The sequence below is a fragment of the Rhinoderma darwinii genome, chromosome 10 (genome assembly GCF_050947455.1).
Source record: "Rhinoderma darwinii isolate aRhiDar2 chromosome 10, aRhiDar2.hap1, whole genome shotgun sequence".
NCBI lineage: Eukaryota > Metazoa > Chordata > Amphibia > Anura > Rhinodermatidae > Rhinoderma > Rhinoderma darwinii.
The window spans coordinates 92,398,094-92,414,512 of record NC_134696.1 but is presented as its reverse complement, the minus strand read 5'-3'; the positions used below and the strand labels follow the sequence as shown (position 1 = coordinate 92,414,512).

Here is a 16,419-nt window from a genome sequence, read left to right as displayed (position 1 = left end):
TCCCATGATCTTGTTTGCCTTGGCAGCAGCTGCCTGACACTGGTTGCTACAGTTAAGTTTAAAGTAATTTTCTATCTCAGTGTTTTCCCATTAAGTATGAATGGTGGCATATATTTACACTGCCCAAATTTATCTGTGTTAAACCTAATTTGCAACATATCTGCCCAGGTCTCCAATTTACCCGAATCGATGTGTAACATAATACTGTCCTCTTCTGTTTAGTATCATTTGCAAAAATTGTGTTTACAAGGTCACTGATGAATATATATTTTTTAAAAACAGGGCCCAATATTGACCTCTGTCAGATTCTGTTCACGATTACTAAGGAGAAGTTATATCTAGTGGCTCAATTTTCTGTATTTTAATTTCCTTCCTCCATCAGAGCCTCCAAAGTATCCTGGCTTTAAAAATAATGAAACAACTGAAGTTAAAGAAGGCGGTACAGTCATCCTCACTGTGGATCTGTTAGCTGGAAACCAGTCACGGGCCAGTTCCCCCTCATTTCAGGTCCTTCCTGCTGAGTTCTCCTGGTCCCATGGTGCAGGCCCTATTCCGAATAATGATAAATTTAAAGTGAACTCCAGTAACTATGCATCCACTCTGACGATCCATAAAGTATCCACGTCTGAATCTGGAACATATGAATGTACAGCCACTAATTTAATTGGAAAAACAACCTTCGTCTTTAATATGGATGTGTCAAATATAGGTGAGTTATGTTAATAAATCCATCATATTACATCTAAACTAACTAATACTGTCACAACTGGTATCCATGGAAGCACACAGAGACCCCATAAATAGCCTATCAAGGCCCCATGATGATAAAATCATCACAGCAAACAGAAATCCCCAGCAATCAGTTTTAATCTGTGGGAGATTTCAGCATCAAGTGTTTAATTTTCCTGCAGCACCACCACTGGAGAAATAAAGTATTACACAGTCTCCATTAAAAATCAATGGGCTGTCTGTTTAATGCAGAGTCACGCCGGATCCTCTACAGTGAGAGACACGCTTTATAGCCACTCTACACTATGGCTTTTAAATTAGGGTCCTGAATAGGGCATTTAATATAGGTTTTCTAAACCAGACAACCCCTATAATGGCCAGGGTATTAAAATGTCCGGGGTCTTGTGCCTCATTATATAAACCCTCACCAACTGTATTGTTCCCAGTTTTTGGTGATTTATTGTCTAGTAATATGTATCTTGTGATCTGGTAGTATATATACAATTTACAGACCCTGAAGAGACAGCAACCTATGCTGAGTATTGTGCCCAGTCTCTGGTGACCCAATATGCCGAATGCACAATGGGATTTATTCCACCTATTTTTTTTTTTTTACTATTTATCTAAACAACTGTTTTACTTTTTTGATATTTTTAGTTGTTCCCAGTAATGGACTGGATGGTGGAGAGATAGCTGGTATCGTGATAGGAGTACTCGCTGGTGTGACCATAATAGGAATAATCGTGTTCTTCGTGTTGAAGAAACGTATGTACCTGTTACTTTGTGTATAGCTCTTGATTCTTTGTGTTTACATGTAATTACTTCATACAGTTCTCTCGGTGTGAGATTTATTATATAGAAACCTTCAAACCTTGAATTTTCTGGGTGTCCTGAAGCTTCGGGATCATTGTCATTTTCTACTGATATTAAAGGATTGTTAAGTGACCCTTCTTTTATCTGAAATGACAATAATCTAATTGAATTAAACCCAGACTTGGTTGCTACTTTTTTTTAAAAAATTTAAGAAGACTGTGTTATGCCTAGTACAAGGCTTGAAGGGGTGGGGCATGACACAGGGATTCTCTATTTTTATTTTTAAACCCTTTGTCATGCACCACCCCCTTAGACCCAGTTAGATCTCAGTTTGCTGACATAACATACGGGACATTTTAGTATATTATTTTTGTATTTTATAGGATTTGTTATGTTATTATATTCTGCCAATGTTGAATTCAGACGGGGGTTCCCCAACAAAAGACATTCATGGATATGCCATAAATGCTCATGGCACATGGCAAAGCTGAGAGTCCCTATGGCTCCCCATTACGTAGCCACTCCATGTGCCCCTGCATAGTCGCTCTATAAGGCACCAAATTCTGCCCTAGAAGTAAAGCTTTAAGAGGAGACTAACTCCATAATACAGCAACCAACGAAAAAAAATAATTCTCAGCGTGCCTCCATATAAAATTGGAGGCAAACTAAGGTACAGTATGGTCAAGTGCACTCTATGTTCTATATAGATGGAGTGTGGGACCTCAGAATCGTCTCCTCTGGTGGGCCCAAGGAAGCCCGGTCTGATGCTGCAAACACGTATAGAATATCCTATAGATATTTCATGAATGTCTCTTGTAGAAAAATCCCTTTAAGTTACTGTTGCTCTGTTCTTTAAAGTTTATTGTGTTTTTGTATTTTCATTGGCTATAAACTGTGCTTGGGATTGTTTTACAATTTTTTACAGTTCGGGTATTACATCTTCACATTTTATCCTCTCCTTATTCTCCTTCACTGGAAATAATCCATACACCTTTTATATTTAGGCAGTGATATAACAAATCATGTACTGGTTCTGTAGTTTACTGCAAATGTTCCGAATGTTTTTTTATCTGTTTCTACGCTAGCTTTGTTTGTTCTGATTCATTGGGTTGACTCCAATAATCAACTGAACCCTAAGCCAATGTATTCTCCTTTGCAAACAATTCTATTTACTTTCATCTAAAATGAAAGAAAAAACATTGCAAATAGTCTTGATTAGACTCTGTCCATATTACGCTTGAGCGCTTTGTTGGAAATATATATACAGTGAAGGAAATAAGTATTTGATCCCTTGCTGATTTTGTAAGTTTGCCCACTGTCAAAGACATGAACAGTCTAGAATTTTTAGGCTAGGTTAATTTTACTAGTGAGAGATAGATTATATAAAAAAAAACAGAAAATCACATAGTCAAAATTATATATATTTATTTGCATTGTGCACAGAGAAATAAGTATTTGATCCCTTTGGCAAACAAGACTTAATACTTGGTGGCAAAACCCTTGTTGGCAAGCACAGCAGTCAGATGTTTTTTGTAGTTGATGATGAGGTTTGCACACATGTTAGATGGAATTTTGGCCCACTCCTCTTTGCAGATCATCTGTAAATCATTAAGATTTCGAGGCTGTCGCTTGGCAACTCGGATCTTCAGCTCCCTCCATAAGTTTTAGATGGGATTAAGGTCTGGAGACTGGCTAGGCCACTCCATGACCTTAATGTGCTTCTTTTTGAGCCACTCCTTTGTTGCCTTGGCTGTATGTTTCGGGTCATTGTCGTGCTGGAAGACCCAGCCACGAGCCATTTTTAATGTCCTGGTGGAGGGAAGGAGGTTGTCACTCAGGATTTGATGGTACATGGCTCCATCCATTCTCCCATTGATGCGGTGAAGTAGTCCTGTGCCCTTAGCAGAAAAACACCCCCAAAACATAATGTTTCCACCTCCATGCTTGACAGTGGGGACGGTGTTCTTTGGGTCATAGGCAGCATTTCTCTTCCTCCAAACACGGCGAGTTTTGTTAATGCCAAAGAGCTCAATTTTAGTCTCATCTGACCACAGCACCTTCTCCCAATCACTCTCAGAATCATCCAGATGTTCATTTGCAAACTTCAGACGGGCCTGTACATGTGCCTTCTTGAGCAGGGGGACCTTGCGGGCACTGCAGGATTTGAATCCATTACGGCGTAATGTATTACCAATGGTTTTCTTGGTGACTGTGGTCCCAGCTGCCTTGAGATCATTAACAAGTTTCCACCGTGTAGTTTTCGGCTGAGCTCTCACCTTCCTCAGGATCAAGGATACCCCACGAGCTGAGATTTTGCATGGAGCCCCAGATCGATGTCGATTGACAGTCATATTGTATGTCTTCCATTTTCTTACTATTGCACCAACAGTTGTCTCCTTCTCACCCAGCGTCTTACTTATGGTTTTGTAGCCCATTCCAGCCTTGTGCAGGTCTATGATCTTGTCCCTGACATCCTTAGAAAGCTCTTTGGTCTTGCCCATGTTGTAGAGGTTAGAGTCAGACTGAATAATTGAGTCTGTGGACAAGAGTCTTTTATACAGGTGACCATGTAAGAGCTGTCTTTAATGCAGGCACCAAGTTGATTTGGAGCGTGTAACTGGTCTGGAGGAGGCTGAACTCTTAATGGTTGGTAGGGGATCAAATACTTATTTCTCTGTGCACAATGCAAATAAATATATATAATTTTGACTATGTGATTTTCTTTTTTTTTTTTTATATAATCTATCTCTCACTGGTAAAAGTAACCTAGCCTAAAAATTCTAGACTGTTCATGTCTTTGACAGTGGGCAAACTTACAAAATCAGCAAGGGATCAAATACTTATTTCCTTCACTGTATATACATGTATGGACAGTGACGTCAAGGGTTTCCCTGTGCTCAGTCAGTGCTTAAAGTAGTGCTGTGGACGGTAAGTCCTCCTTACTAATGCTGAAGCAGGGAGCTGACGGTTCCCTGCTTCAGCATTGGGTTCAACTGTATCTGCATCTTGAGGATGCAGATACAGTTGACACCAAGATTTCGGGACATACCACCGGCTGCCCGGGACAGCAGGACATCGCCTGAAATCTGGGACTGTCCAGCTGAATCCCGGACGGTTGGGAGGTATGCTAGAGACTACAAAAAACTCCTGTGTCATAGTCTCTTCAATCTGTCCCTTATTCATCCAGTCCTTTTAAATCTGTATCTGTAACCATGGAGACACACAGAGGTCTGCATAGGAGCTATAGACAAAAAATGGTAAGGCCTCATGCACACGACCGTAATGGTGTGCACGGCCGTGATTTTCGGCTCGGATGGCCGCAGGGTGTCACCTGCGGGCTGCCCGGAATTCGCGGGGCGTGCACATGGCCGCGTGCATTAATTTCTATGAGCCTGGACCGCAAAACACGGCCGTAATAAGACATGTCCTATCTTTTTGCGGTCCAGGCTCCTGCAATGCACGGACCATGGAAATGAATGGGAACGCAATTCACCCGCAGATTTGCAGGTGAATTGCGGCCGCAGAAACTCGTTCCTGTGCATGGGGCCTTTGAGATTTTTTAATCAAGACTATTTGCCAATTAGCCTAATTTTCTATTTTAGATGCATTGAAGCAATAACATATGGTTGCAAAAGTGTACACACCCTGTAATTCTTAGCCTCATCTGTACTTTACAGTTATGCTGCCCGTTGTATAACTAGCTAAATACTAAATTTGCATGTAAGCTATTGCTATAGGGTCAGTAAGGTTGGAATATCCTATTGGTTCCCCTCATCCTTATTTTTGTCCTCATGACTCGCAAAGTGATATGGTATATTATAGTTAATAGATAATAGACGGCTATTTACAATGATATGTTCACAAGTGTCAGATACGCTGTGGAAAAGTCTGCAGCATATCCGACCCAGAACACACAGGGAAATCCGGATAAATATTCGCACCAAATGGTGTGCGGATGTCGGCCAGATAGACCACTGCATAAAACAGCCGGCAGAAAAAAAAGACGATACTCACCTCTGATGGCGCTCCTTCCTCTTCTGGCCGGTGTGTGCCTAGGCTTCCTCCTACGATGACGTTTCTTCACATGTGATCACCGCAGTCTATGACTGTCTGCAGCGGTCACATGTGATGAAACGTCATCACAGAAGGTACAAGAACATCTGCCACCCATTGTCATGGCAGCGCCGTGAGCATTCTTTTTTTTTTGTCGAATTTTGTCGAATTTTCTGCTAATTCGCAGCAAATTCTGCAACAATTGCTATTTGTTGCAGATCTTTTTCTAATATTCGCAGCGCACCAGCAACATAAATTCATTGCGGATTTAAAATGTTAAAGTTTCGTCAGTGGATTTTGTACACAGTGTGTGGATGAGATTTCTTGAAATTTCATTGAATTTGCTGCTACTGTAATATGCTGCAGAATATCCATCTGAAAATCCCTGGCAAAAAATCTGCAGCAAAAGTGTGAACATTCCCTGATAGTCCTTTTACACCGGCTAATTATCGGGCATACGAGCGTTAACAGAACATTCGTTCCCGATAATTGCTCTGTGCAGACAGGGCAACGATCATCCGATGAATGAGCAAACGCTCGTACAACGGCTGATCATACCGTTTTTAATACTGAAACTATTATCGTTGTTGGCAGCGTTGTAAACAAGGAGACGTTCTGCCGACTTGATAGGAATGTATGGGGATGAGCGATCGGAATAACGAGCGCACGTCCCCACACTGGCTCCTTGTGAAAGGAGCAAACGAGCGCCGATTAACGAGCTGTCTCATTGATTGCCACTTGTTTACACAGCCCTTGTCAGGCCGTGTACGACCAGCCTTAAAGAGGCTCTGTCACCACATTATAAGTGCCCTGTCTCCTACATAATGTGTTCGGCGCTATAATGTAGGTGACAGTAATGCTTTTTATTTAAAAAAAATGATCTATTTTCACCACTTTATTAGCGATTTTAGCTTTATGCTAATTAGTTGCTCAATGGACAGCTGGGCGTGTTTTACTATTGACCAAGAGGGCGTTGTACAGAGGAGTGTATGACGCTGACCAATCAGTGACCAATCAGCGTCATACACTTCTCTCCATTCATTTAGTCTGCGCATAGGGATCCTGTTAGATCCTTATGTGCTGTCTTATACTAACACATTAACGATACTGAAGTGTTTAGACAGCGAATAGACATTCCACGGGAGTCTATTCACAATCCCAGCACTTCGTTAATGTTTCTGTGGCAGATACAGCAGAGCAAGCGTAATCTCGCTGTACCCTGTCATTTACAACGTAATCTCGTGAGATTATGCTTGCTTTGCTGTATCTACCGCAGAAACATTAACGAAGTGTCGGGATTTTAAATAGACATCCCGTGGGAGGTCTATTCACTGTCTAAACACTTCAGTATCGTTAATGTGTCAGTATAAGGCCTCATTTACACGAGCGTGTGCGTTTTGCGCGCGCAAAAAACGCTGCGTTTTGCGCGCGCAAAAGGCACTTGGCAGCTCCGTGTGTCATCCGTGTATGATGCGCGGCTGCGTGATTTTCGCGCAGCCGCCATCATAGAGATGAGGCTAGTCGACGCCCGTCACTGTCCAAGGTGCTGAAAGAGCTAACTGATCGGCAGTAACTCTTTCAGCACCCTCGACAGTGAATGCCGAACACAATCTACAGCAACCTGTGAATAAAAAAAGACTTTCATACTTACCAAGAACTTCCTGCTTCCCCCAGTCCGGGCTCCCGGCCGTTGCCTTGGTGACGCGTCCCACTCTTGTCATCCGGCCCCACCTCCCAGGATGACGCCGCAGTCCATGAGACCGCTGCAGCCTGTGATTGGCTGAAGCCTGTGCTTGGCCTGTGATTGGCTGCAGCTGTCACTTGGACTAAACTGTCATCCCGGGAGGTCGGACCGGAGTTATCGGTAAGTCAGAACGTCTTTTTTTTTTTACAGGTTCATGGATTTTCGGAGCGGAAGTCACTGTCCATGGTGCTGAACCAGTTTAACGCTTTCAGCACCGTGGACAGTGACTGTCTCCTGACGTCGCGTACCCGAACATTTTTTACCGGTTTCGGTCAAAACGAGTTTGGCCGAACCCGGTGAAGTTCGGTGCGCTCATCTCGAATTTGACACTCCGTTTGGATGTTTGTAAACAGAAAAGCACGTGGTGCTTTTCTGTTTACATTCAGGAGTTTGACAGGTCTTGCGCGAATCACGCAGTTCGCACGGAAGTGCTTCCGTGCGGCATGCGTGGTTTTCACGCACCCATTGACTTCAATGGGTGCGTGAGTGCGCGAAAAACGCACGATTATAGAAGATGTCGTGAGTTTTTTTCTGCGCACACGCGCTGAGCGCAATTCACGCATCGTCTAAACTGCCCCATTGACTAATATAGGTGCGTACGACATGCGTGCAAAGCACGCGCGTCGCACGCGCGTATATTACGTTCGTGTAAATGAGGCCTAAGACAGCACATAGTGATCTAAAAGGATCCCTATGCGCTGACTAAATGAATGGAGAGAAGTGTATGAGGCTGATTGGTCACTGATTGGTCAGCGTCATACACTCCTCTGTACAACGCCCACTTGGTCAATAGTAAAACACACCCAGCTGTCCATTGAGCAACTCATTAGCATAAAGCTAAAATCGCTAATAAAGTGGTGAAAATAGATTGTTTTTTTTTAAATAAAAAGCACTACTGTCACCTACATTATAGCGCCGATCTCCTTATATAGGAGACAGGGCACTTATAATGTGGTGACAGAGCCTCTTTAAGGGCATTTACACCGGCCGAGATTTGGACGAGGCAGCGGGCGATGATCAATGATGTGTCGTTTGCTCCTGTCACACGGAGCTATGGATGGTGACGAGCGCTCGTTACTCCGATCGCTGGTCCCCATATATTATTATCATGTCGGCAGCGCGTCTCCATGTTTACACCGGTAGATGTGCTGCCGACAACGATAATTTTTTACTTTTTTCACCGAGCAATTATCGGCAAAGAGCGTTCTATGAACTCTCATCTGCCCAATAATCGCCCGGTGTAAAACCCCCTTTAGAAAGGACAATTAGCATTTTCATGCCTGCTTTATCTCTGGTGGTTCTGCTTTATCCAGTGCCGGGGCCGGCATATGAAACAAGCACGATGGTAATCATTGTATTCCATATGGGTTGTTTCTTGTCTATTATTCTGCAAATTCCTTATTTCTATATCTTTTGCTTTCTGTATCCTGCAGAAAAACGGGCCAGTAAGAATGGAAGGTAAGAGCTATATGTACAAATGGACAAGTTTCTATACCGAGAAGAAACTGTGGAGTCTGTTTGTGACATAGATGATAATAATCTCAATAATCCTTGCATTGTTTCTATCATTACTAATTTAAAAAAAAAAAACGCTTTCCTTTTTTCCAACACATAAGAATGAAATTCATGACAGATCGCTTATTTGATTTGACCGTTTATTGGAAATTAACAGTACACATGTAGCAGAGCTGAGTTTGTCACCAGAGCTGTGCGACATTTGTACTTGGGCAAATGTATGCGGAAGTAAAATGGTAGCAATAGAAACATAGCAGAGCTCCTTTATTATTAACAGGCACAGTGCAGGACTGCATATCTAGTGTTGGGCTTCTCTGATTTCAGCACCCATACTATTGTATAGGGCATGAATAAATCATGTGTCTGAGCGCAGCTGTTAACTATATGACCCAACCTGATCCTCTTATTGTTCAGTTTTGTACACTTGTACCCAATATTCTAACAATATCTCACAGATGTAGCAGAGCCGGTTTGTAATTTGACACAACCCATCATGATATCCTTAGAGCTGCAGGCAAGCGAGTCACTACATTATCTCACTTTGAGCATTAGGGCTTCTTCACACTGCCTTATTACATTTCCATACAAGCTCCGAGTTGTACAGAGCTGTAATACAACACCCATAGTAGTCAGGGGTCATATCTTACCTTTGATTTTATCCAACGGAAGGCAGAGATTTTCTCTTTTAGATTTTTACTGAATCTGACGGTAAATAAATAGTGCCATGCTCCATCATATGCCGTGTTACAGAGATACAATGCTTCCAGAAGAGGATACATTACGTTTTAGCCCTTCGTTTAGCGTGTACCGACGTACACGCTAAACGTGTTCATAGGGCTCTATTAGTCCGACTGAGGCCAAAAGAGTGTCCTTTTAGTCCCCGTCTGGCTGATATATGTACCTCAGTATACTTTTTTTTTTTTGGAGGGTAGAATACCATAATATACTATGCTATTCCAACCTGAGGGATCCCGCCAAAACAAAACGGTACCATGCGGTATACATTTTAAAACATTCGTGCCTATGGGTGGCGGATGCCACTGTATTGCATCGGTCAGAGGTATACGTTAAACGTATACTTCGGGGAGTGTTCCCAGAGTCGGAATCCAGCCCTGGGGAAGCCTTTGACATCACTGTCTATATATGGACAGTGATGTCAGGGGCTTTCAACTAGGGAGTCCCCGGCCAGAGCATCGGTAGCGCTGTGGCCGGAAACTCTGGGACTAGAGAAGCCCCTGACATCACTGTCCATATAGACAGTGACGTTAGGGGCTCCTCCAGAGGAGGAGTCCCCAGCCAGAATATTGTCGATGCTCTAGCTGGAGACTCTGTGGTGTCAGGGGCTTCCTCGGGCACAGCAGTTCAAGTTAGACTCTGCCTGGTGAGTTCGGACGATGAATACCACTGTATGACTATACAGTAAGATACATCAATACGTTCTGTCGGAGGTATACCTCAGGACTCCTCCCAATGTATACCGCCGACGGAAGAAGAATAACACAATATGAATAAGGCCTTGTACAGTGCCATACAGGGACACCATGGAGTCAGATCCGTGTGCTGCCATACAGGCTTAATGGTAATGGCGGAGCCCTTATGACAATACTTAAAAGATGCAACCAGAAAGAGTTAAATAACAAATCCAGCTCTGCTGCATCAGTAGGCATGTAGTACTGCACTTGCTCTGCAAATAGACATCCACTAATTTACACCTATGTATAATATACAAGTTAACGGGAATGATTATCGTTTGCCCTCATCTTCAGGATATACAGATGTAGCCATCTTTATCTTGACTTTTAACACATTGAATTCACAGCGGCAAGAAACTGTAACTTGACTTTTTCAATGGCGTTTGTTGTGTGATATCACGCTGCAGCAAGTTATCAAGTCAAGATGAAGATGGCTACATCTGTACCCCTATGTATACTGTTCTGTATAGTGTATTTGGGTGTATCTGATATGGCAGAGTAGGCTCTATGTTCTGCATGTAATCCACGCATGAAAACTAATATAAACACACCACTGCTACCATTATAAGGCCGACTGTGTATACATATATACTCGACAGGAATTCTCATTATAATCCATGCATGTCAAATCTAACAGATACACATGTAAATCTATATTATATCTCGCCGTGCTCCTCCACTAACTGACATTTATTTTCTCTCTAGACTAAATGAGGCGGATGACCAGATAGGTAATGTACATCGTTGCTTCATACATGTTCTCTTGGGGTGCTAGTCCTTTGTATAACACGGCCATTCAGTTCCTTTTCGTATCTTTGCCATAGTGAGATGTAAAATAGTCCACTATGTAACTATGAGAAAAAACATCACACTTAAAGGTTGCCATTTTCTGTGAGAATAAAATGTATTCTTCTAAATGGAAACCATCAACAAGCTGATGTTGATGGATCCTTTTTTCAAATTAGGAATCTAAATATTACTTTGTAGTATAGACAGTACTCAGATTACCTAATGGTGCCCTGTGGTGTTAGGGTTAGGGGTCCAATTGAGTTATTGACAGATTTGTCTAAAAATCTCTTCCTTTTATCTGATGCCGCTGACGTGTTTTGCATATTTACTGAGGAGGTAATACCAACATAAACAGCCATAATAACATATGTTAATACCATCTAGCCTACTTGTTGGTGGTTTCCAGGTTGAACAAGTTGATATTTTTGCCATATAGCCTTTTTTAGTCTCCTGATATCTAAACTGCAATACTGCTGATGGTGCGTGTCAGTATCAAGTGCCACTGCTGGGTCTCTACAGTCCTCTGGAGATCTATTGGTGTCACGTGCTGTCTGAGGTATCTGCGGTACCTATTCATGTCACTGAACTAAAAAAGTCTCATTGTTGTATATCACTATGACTGTATCTCTATAGACTTCACTAGAATACGTAGTAAACAGCAGCACCACAATTTCTGATTGAAGAATCTGGGGCTTGGCCAGCATGCATTCATTTGGTAATCTGGTTCTGTGTGTTTCTAGATTGTTTGGTCTCATCAAAGACTTTTATTCTACAGGGACTATAGAATATGCAGAAATCAAAAAGGACAACAACACCAATGGAGGTAAGGGCAATGATAGGACTGGCATCTATCTATCCATCCATCCATCCATCCATCCATCTATCAATAAAACTTAAAGAAACACTAAATTTAGAATATAAACAAATAAATCAATCAAAGCCTCAGCCATTCCTTCATTTGAATCCTCCTCTTCTTTGATCCTAAAGAATTATTTTATGTTCCCCAGGAGATCAGCCATGTCCTATTATTCTTTTTAAACCTGTCTCTGGCTGTAAGGCAACTGGCTGCAGTAGGAGCCCTCCCCACTGCTCAGTCTACAGTAGGAGACCAGGTTAAGTAAGCCCCTCCCCTTAGCTAAACTCAGCTAATGGGCCACCAGAAACGAACGGTGGGGGTCCAATCCCCGGGACCCACCCCTATCAGCAAAATGAAGAGGCTTCAGCTAGAGCCCCATCAATGAAGACTTGTCTCTCGGGCGGTTGAAGTACACTTTAAAGATATTTAGCCAACTAAGTTCAGAATAATTCTGTCTGTATGATGAGGAACACTTAGTATGACATAGATAAACATGTATGAATAACTTCTTCCTGATGCATAGACATAAATAATTGGCAATAATATAAAGGTGCTTCCCTGTCTACTCCTGGACTTCGCTCTTCTTCTGCTGTACAAGCTTATTTCATGCAGTATTGCTGATCTTTGTCTGGATAAGAGCATGATTTACTTTACTGTGGAAAAGGTTAAGCTACTATCAGGCCAACGGAACAAAATATATTATTATTATTATTATTATTATTATTATTATTATATATGTTTTATTATTTAATTTTTTATAATATTATTACTTTATATTATTTTTATTATTATTATTATTATTCTTACTATTATTATTATTATTGATATTAGTATTATTCGTTTTATTATTACTATTATTATTATTTCTTTTATTATTATTTATATTATTATTATTGATATTAGTATTACTATTGATGATATTATTATTATTTTTATTATTATTATTATTATTTATACTATTATTATTATCATTATTATTATGTATAGTATTATTATTGATGTTGTTGTTGTTATTATTATTATTATTATTACTATTGATATTATTATTATTAGTATTATATTTTGTAACATTATTATTATCATTATTATTGATATTAATATTATTATTGATATAATTATTGATATTATTTTTATTATTGATGTCTTTTATACTTATATTGATATTGTCTTTCTTGCTAACCCAGCAATAAGCAATTACAATTTGGTTTTTCTAGGTATGGCATTAACCGGAATATCAAACAACCTTCAAGATCATAAGGTAAATTCACTAAACGGTGCAAATTCCTTAAAGACAGTCATGGTGATTTATCAAAATTGATGCAAAGGAAAAGTGAAGGGGTTTTCACTTAACAACCAATCTCTCATTGCCCCAGTCTTGATAAATCTCCCAATTTAAAGAAACATACTGCCCTTTTTCCACCTTTCCACCTGCCTTTAAATGAAGGGGCGTTAGGATCATGTCTACTTCCTTTTCTTTAAGGCCTTGGGTAGTAAAAATATACTGGGCTGTCATAGCAATGTAAGGCGGGAGGGGGGATAGCATACAACAGCATAAATTATAGGGTCCCATTTCCTCTGCGTATGCTCCTAACCAGGACTATATAGTATGAAGCTCATTAATATCATGTCCCTAAAGGGGTAGTCCTCTTAGAACTTTTTCTTAGAAGGGTCTTAAATGAAAACTAATCACATGGTGTCCCACTGCTTGGAACCTAAGAGATCAGGTGTAATCTGTGAGAGAACACTGCAGCAAGTGTTCAATTTTACTACAGCGCCACCACAGGGAAGATGAAGCATTACACTGTCCTCACTGAATGGGTTATCTTTATAATGCAGGGATGTGTCGGGTCCTCCGGAGCAAGAGACACTCGTTTTAGTATTTCTCCACTCTGGGTAGTATTTAAGAATCCAGAACCCCCCCCCCCTCTATTAAATCAGAATGTCCTAATAGTTTTATCTGCTTCGTTCCTTACATATTTTTTTTGTTTTACATTGTTTTAGGATGACGTGAATTATGCACAAATCAAATTCCCCAACAAACCATCTACAAAGAATACAACACTTACACCACCACCCCCGGAGGAAACAGTATATAGCGATGTGAAGAACTCAACCAAAACATAACTAACAATGGAGACCAGAGAATTGATAAAGACAATCACTGTATGGCAAAAAAGTAATGCAAGTCTGTAAGCTGGTCTGATGTGGAGGCACACCGGAGGAATACCACCAATTCCCACTGGGATTAATCCAGTATGTATTTCACTGTTCAACTATTTCAGTACCCAGATGAATTCGGCATGTTCATTTCTTACTAGTAACTCTATCATAGTGGTTCTTTACCTATTGTGAAACTACAACTCCCAGCATACTTGGAGTCGAATTCAGGTTGAAAAGTACGTCGATATAATATAATGGCTCAAGAAATGTTTTTTCCTGTAACAATTTACCGACCCATAGTTTTATCGAATGCAGGGTCGTCCTCTGCTCTGAAATTAAGGGTTCCCGCTGCTGGCAGCGCTTTCAATTTGAGGTTTTAGAGGAAGACTCACAATGATTTTGCTTGTCCATAACGTACAATTGGTTTAAGGGGTTGTCTACTACTGGACAACTGATGACCTATCCAACGGATAGGTCATCAGTACATGATCTGTGGGGGTCCGACACCTGGATCATGCACTGTTAAGACGCTCCGACTGCCTCCGAGCACTGGACGCACATGCCGGGAAGCAGTTGGCTCTGGCCACTGAATAGCGGGACGGTCACTATGCTATGTACGGAGCCAACTGCTTCCGGCTCCGTACATAGCAAAATGGACAATAACATCTGGTGCCCGGAGGCAGCCGGAGCGGCTTAACGGTTCGGGGTCCGGGTGTCGGACCCGCAACGATGATATACTGATGACTTATCCGGTTGATAGGTCATCAGTTGTTTAGTAGTGGACAACCCCTTTAAGTTCTGGTCCTTTAGTGTCGAGAGCTCTGCTGGACGGGTGCTCGTCTTTAGCTTGTAGAGCAGGGGGTCTCCATTTACTGGAAATGCTCAAATAAGCACATGAAAGGGGGTTGTAAAAGAATAAATAAAAAAAATGTACAGATATGTTGCCAAAATCCTAAATCTTCCCCTCCCGTCAAAACTCAGGCTAAAGAGCGTTCCCCCTATCCCCCTATCCATTGGGCACAAATTGTGCAACGCACGTTGGAAGTTATTAGAGGTGATCTATCATCATACCATGCCGCAACGTTTAGCTTCATAAAAAGTGGATCGGTTGTTCCTTCTTCAGGCGAAACATCTTGGAAAATAATTCCAAGCCAAGTTTCTCCAGGAGCGAGTCCTTGACAAATGATCTAGTGTCATTTTTTTCACAACCATTCGCAAATCTCAATAATGATTTGGGGTGACCTACTTTTAGGATCGGTCAATTTCAGGGTTACGGATTTGTCATTTTCAGATAACTCGTTCATACCTATTAAATCTTTTGAAGCTCCTCTTGTACTGTAGTTACTCGATCCTCCACTTCCCTGAGTCGTTCTTTAAATATCTGCAGAGAATATCAACCTCTGTCTTAAAGGGGTTGTCCAGGGTTGGAAAAACATGGCTGCTTTCTTCCAAAAACAGCACCACACCTGATTACAGGTTGTGTGTGGTATTGCAGCTCAGCTTCATTTACCTCAGTAACACCAAGCTGCAAGGGATTAGCTAAATCCCAGCGTCATGCTCAGGAATTTTCATTGAATTATATACTTAAAGGGATTGTCCGTGATTAGAAAAACATGGCTGCTCTCATTCAAAAACAGCGACACACCTGTCCATATGTTGTGTTTGGTATTGCAGCTCAGCCCCATTCACTTCAAGGGAACTGAGCTGCAATACCAGACACAACCCATGGACACTTGTCTCAATATTCCTTGAAGAAAGCAGCCATGTTTTTCTAATCCTGTATAACGCCTTTTATCCTTTTATTTTTCATTTTTATTGCAAAGCTGTACAGCTTTAAAGCGGTTGTCCAGGATTAGAATAATCTTATGGTTCTTCCAAAAAGAGCGCCACACCTGTCCATAAGTTATATCTGGTATTGCAGCTCAGTTTCATTGAAGCCATTGGGACTGAGCTGCAATACCAGACACAAACTATGGACAGGTGTGGCGCTGTTTTTGAATGAGAGCAGCCATGTTTTTCTAATCATGGACAACCCCTTTAAGTATAAAGTTCAATGAAGGTTACTGAGCATGCTGCTGGGATTTAGCTAATCCCTCTTTTCCCTCTTGTCCTGCTTCTCCCTGTTCCAATTGGTTTATAACATCCACATGCAGCTCCCCCGTTTCATCTTGGATTGATCTTCTAAGGCTCTCGCTTTCACCTACTTGCCCTTTTTGACTGCCCCTGAGCAGATTAGCACCCCAATTATCCAGGACACTGGTTTTCCTGCTTTCTGTAACGTACAATGG

The 16,419-nt window shown here is 41.4% G+C and overlaps 1 protein-coding gene across 1 annotated transcript in view; it reads left to right on the top strand.

Annotated features, from left to right (window-relative positions):
* The window catches only part of LOC142661567 (cell adhesion molecule CEACAM5-like), a 30,482-nt gene extending 14,597 nt beyond the window's left edge, over positions 1–15,885 (top strand). Inside the window, exons 7-13 of the mRNA XM_075838992.1 lie at positions 383–709; positions 1,387–1,494; positions 8,773–8,797; positions 11,032–11,057; positions 11,891–11,938; positions 13,186–13,229; positions 13,973–15,885. Of these exons, the coding sequence (XP_075695107.1) occupies positions 383–709; positions 1,387–1,494; positions 8,773–8,797; positions 11,032–11,057; positions 11,891–11,938; positions 13,186–13,229; positions 13,973–14,095 (701 nt within the window). The 3' untranslated portion in view covers positions 14,096–15,885. The remainder of the gene's footprint in view (positions 1–382; positions 710–1,386; positions 1,495–8,772; positions 8,798–11,031; positions 11,058–11,890; positions 11,939–13,185; positions 13,230–13,972) is intronic.
* The last annotated feature ends 534 nt before the right edge of the window (positions 15,886–16,419 follow it).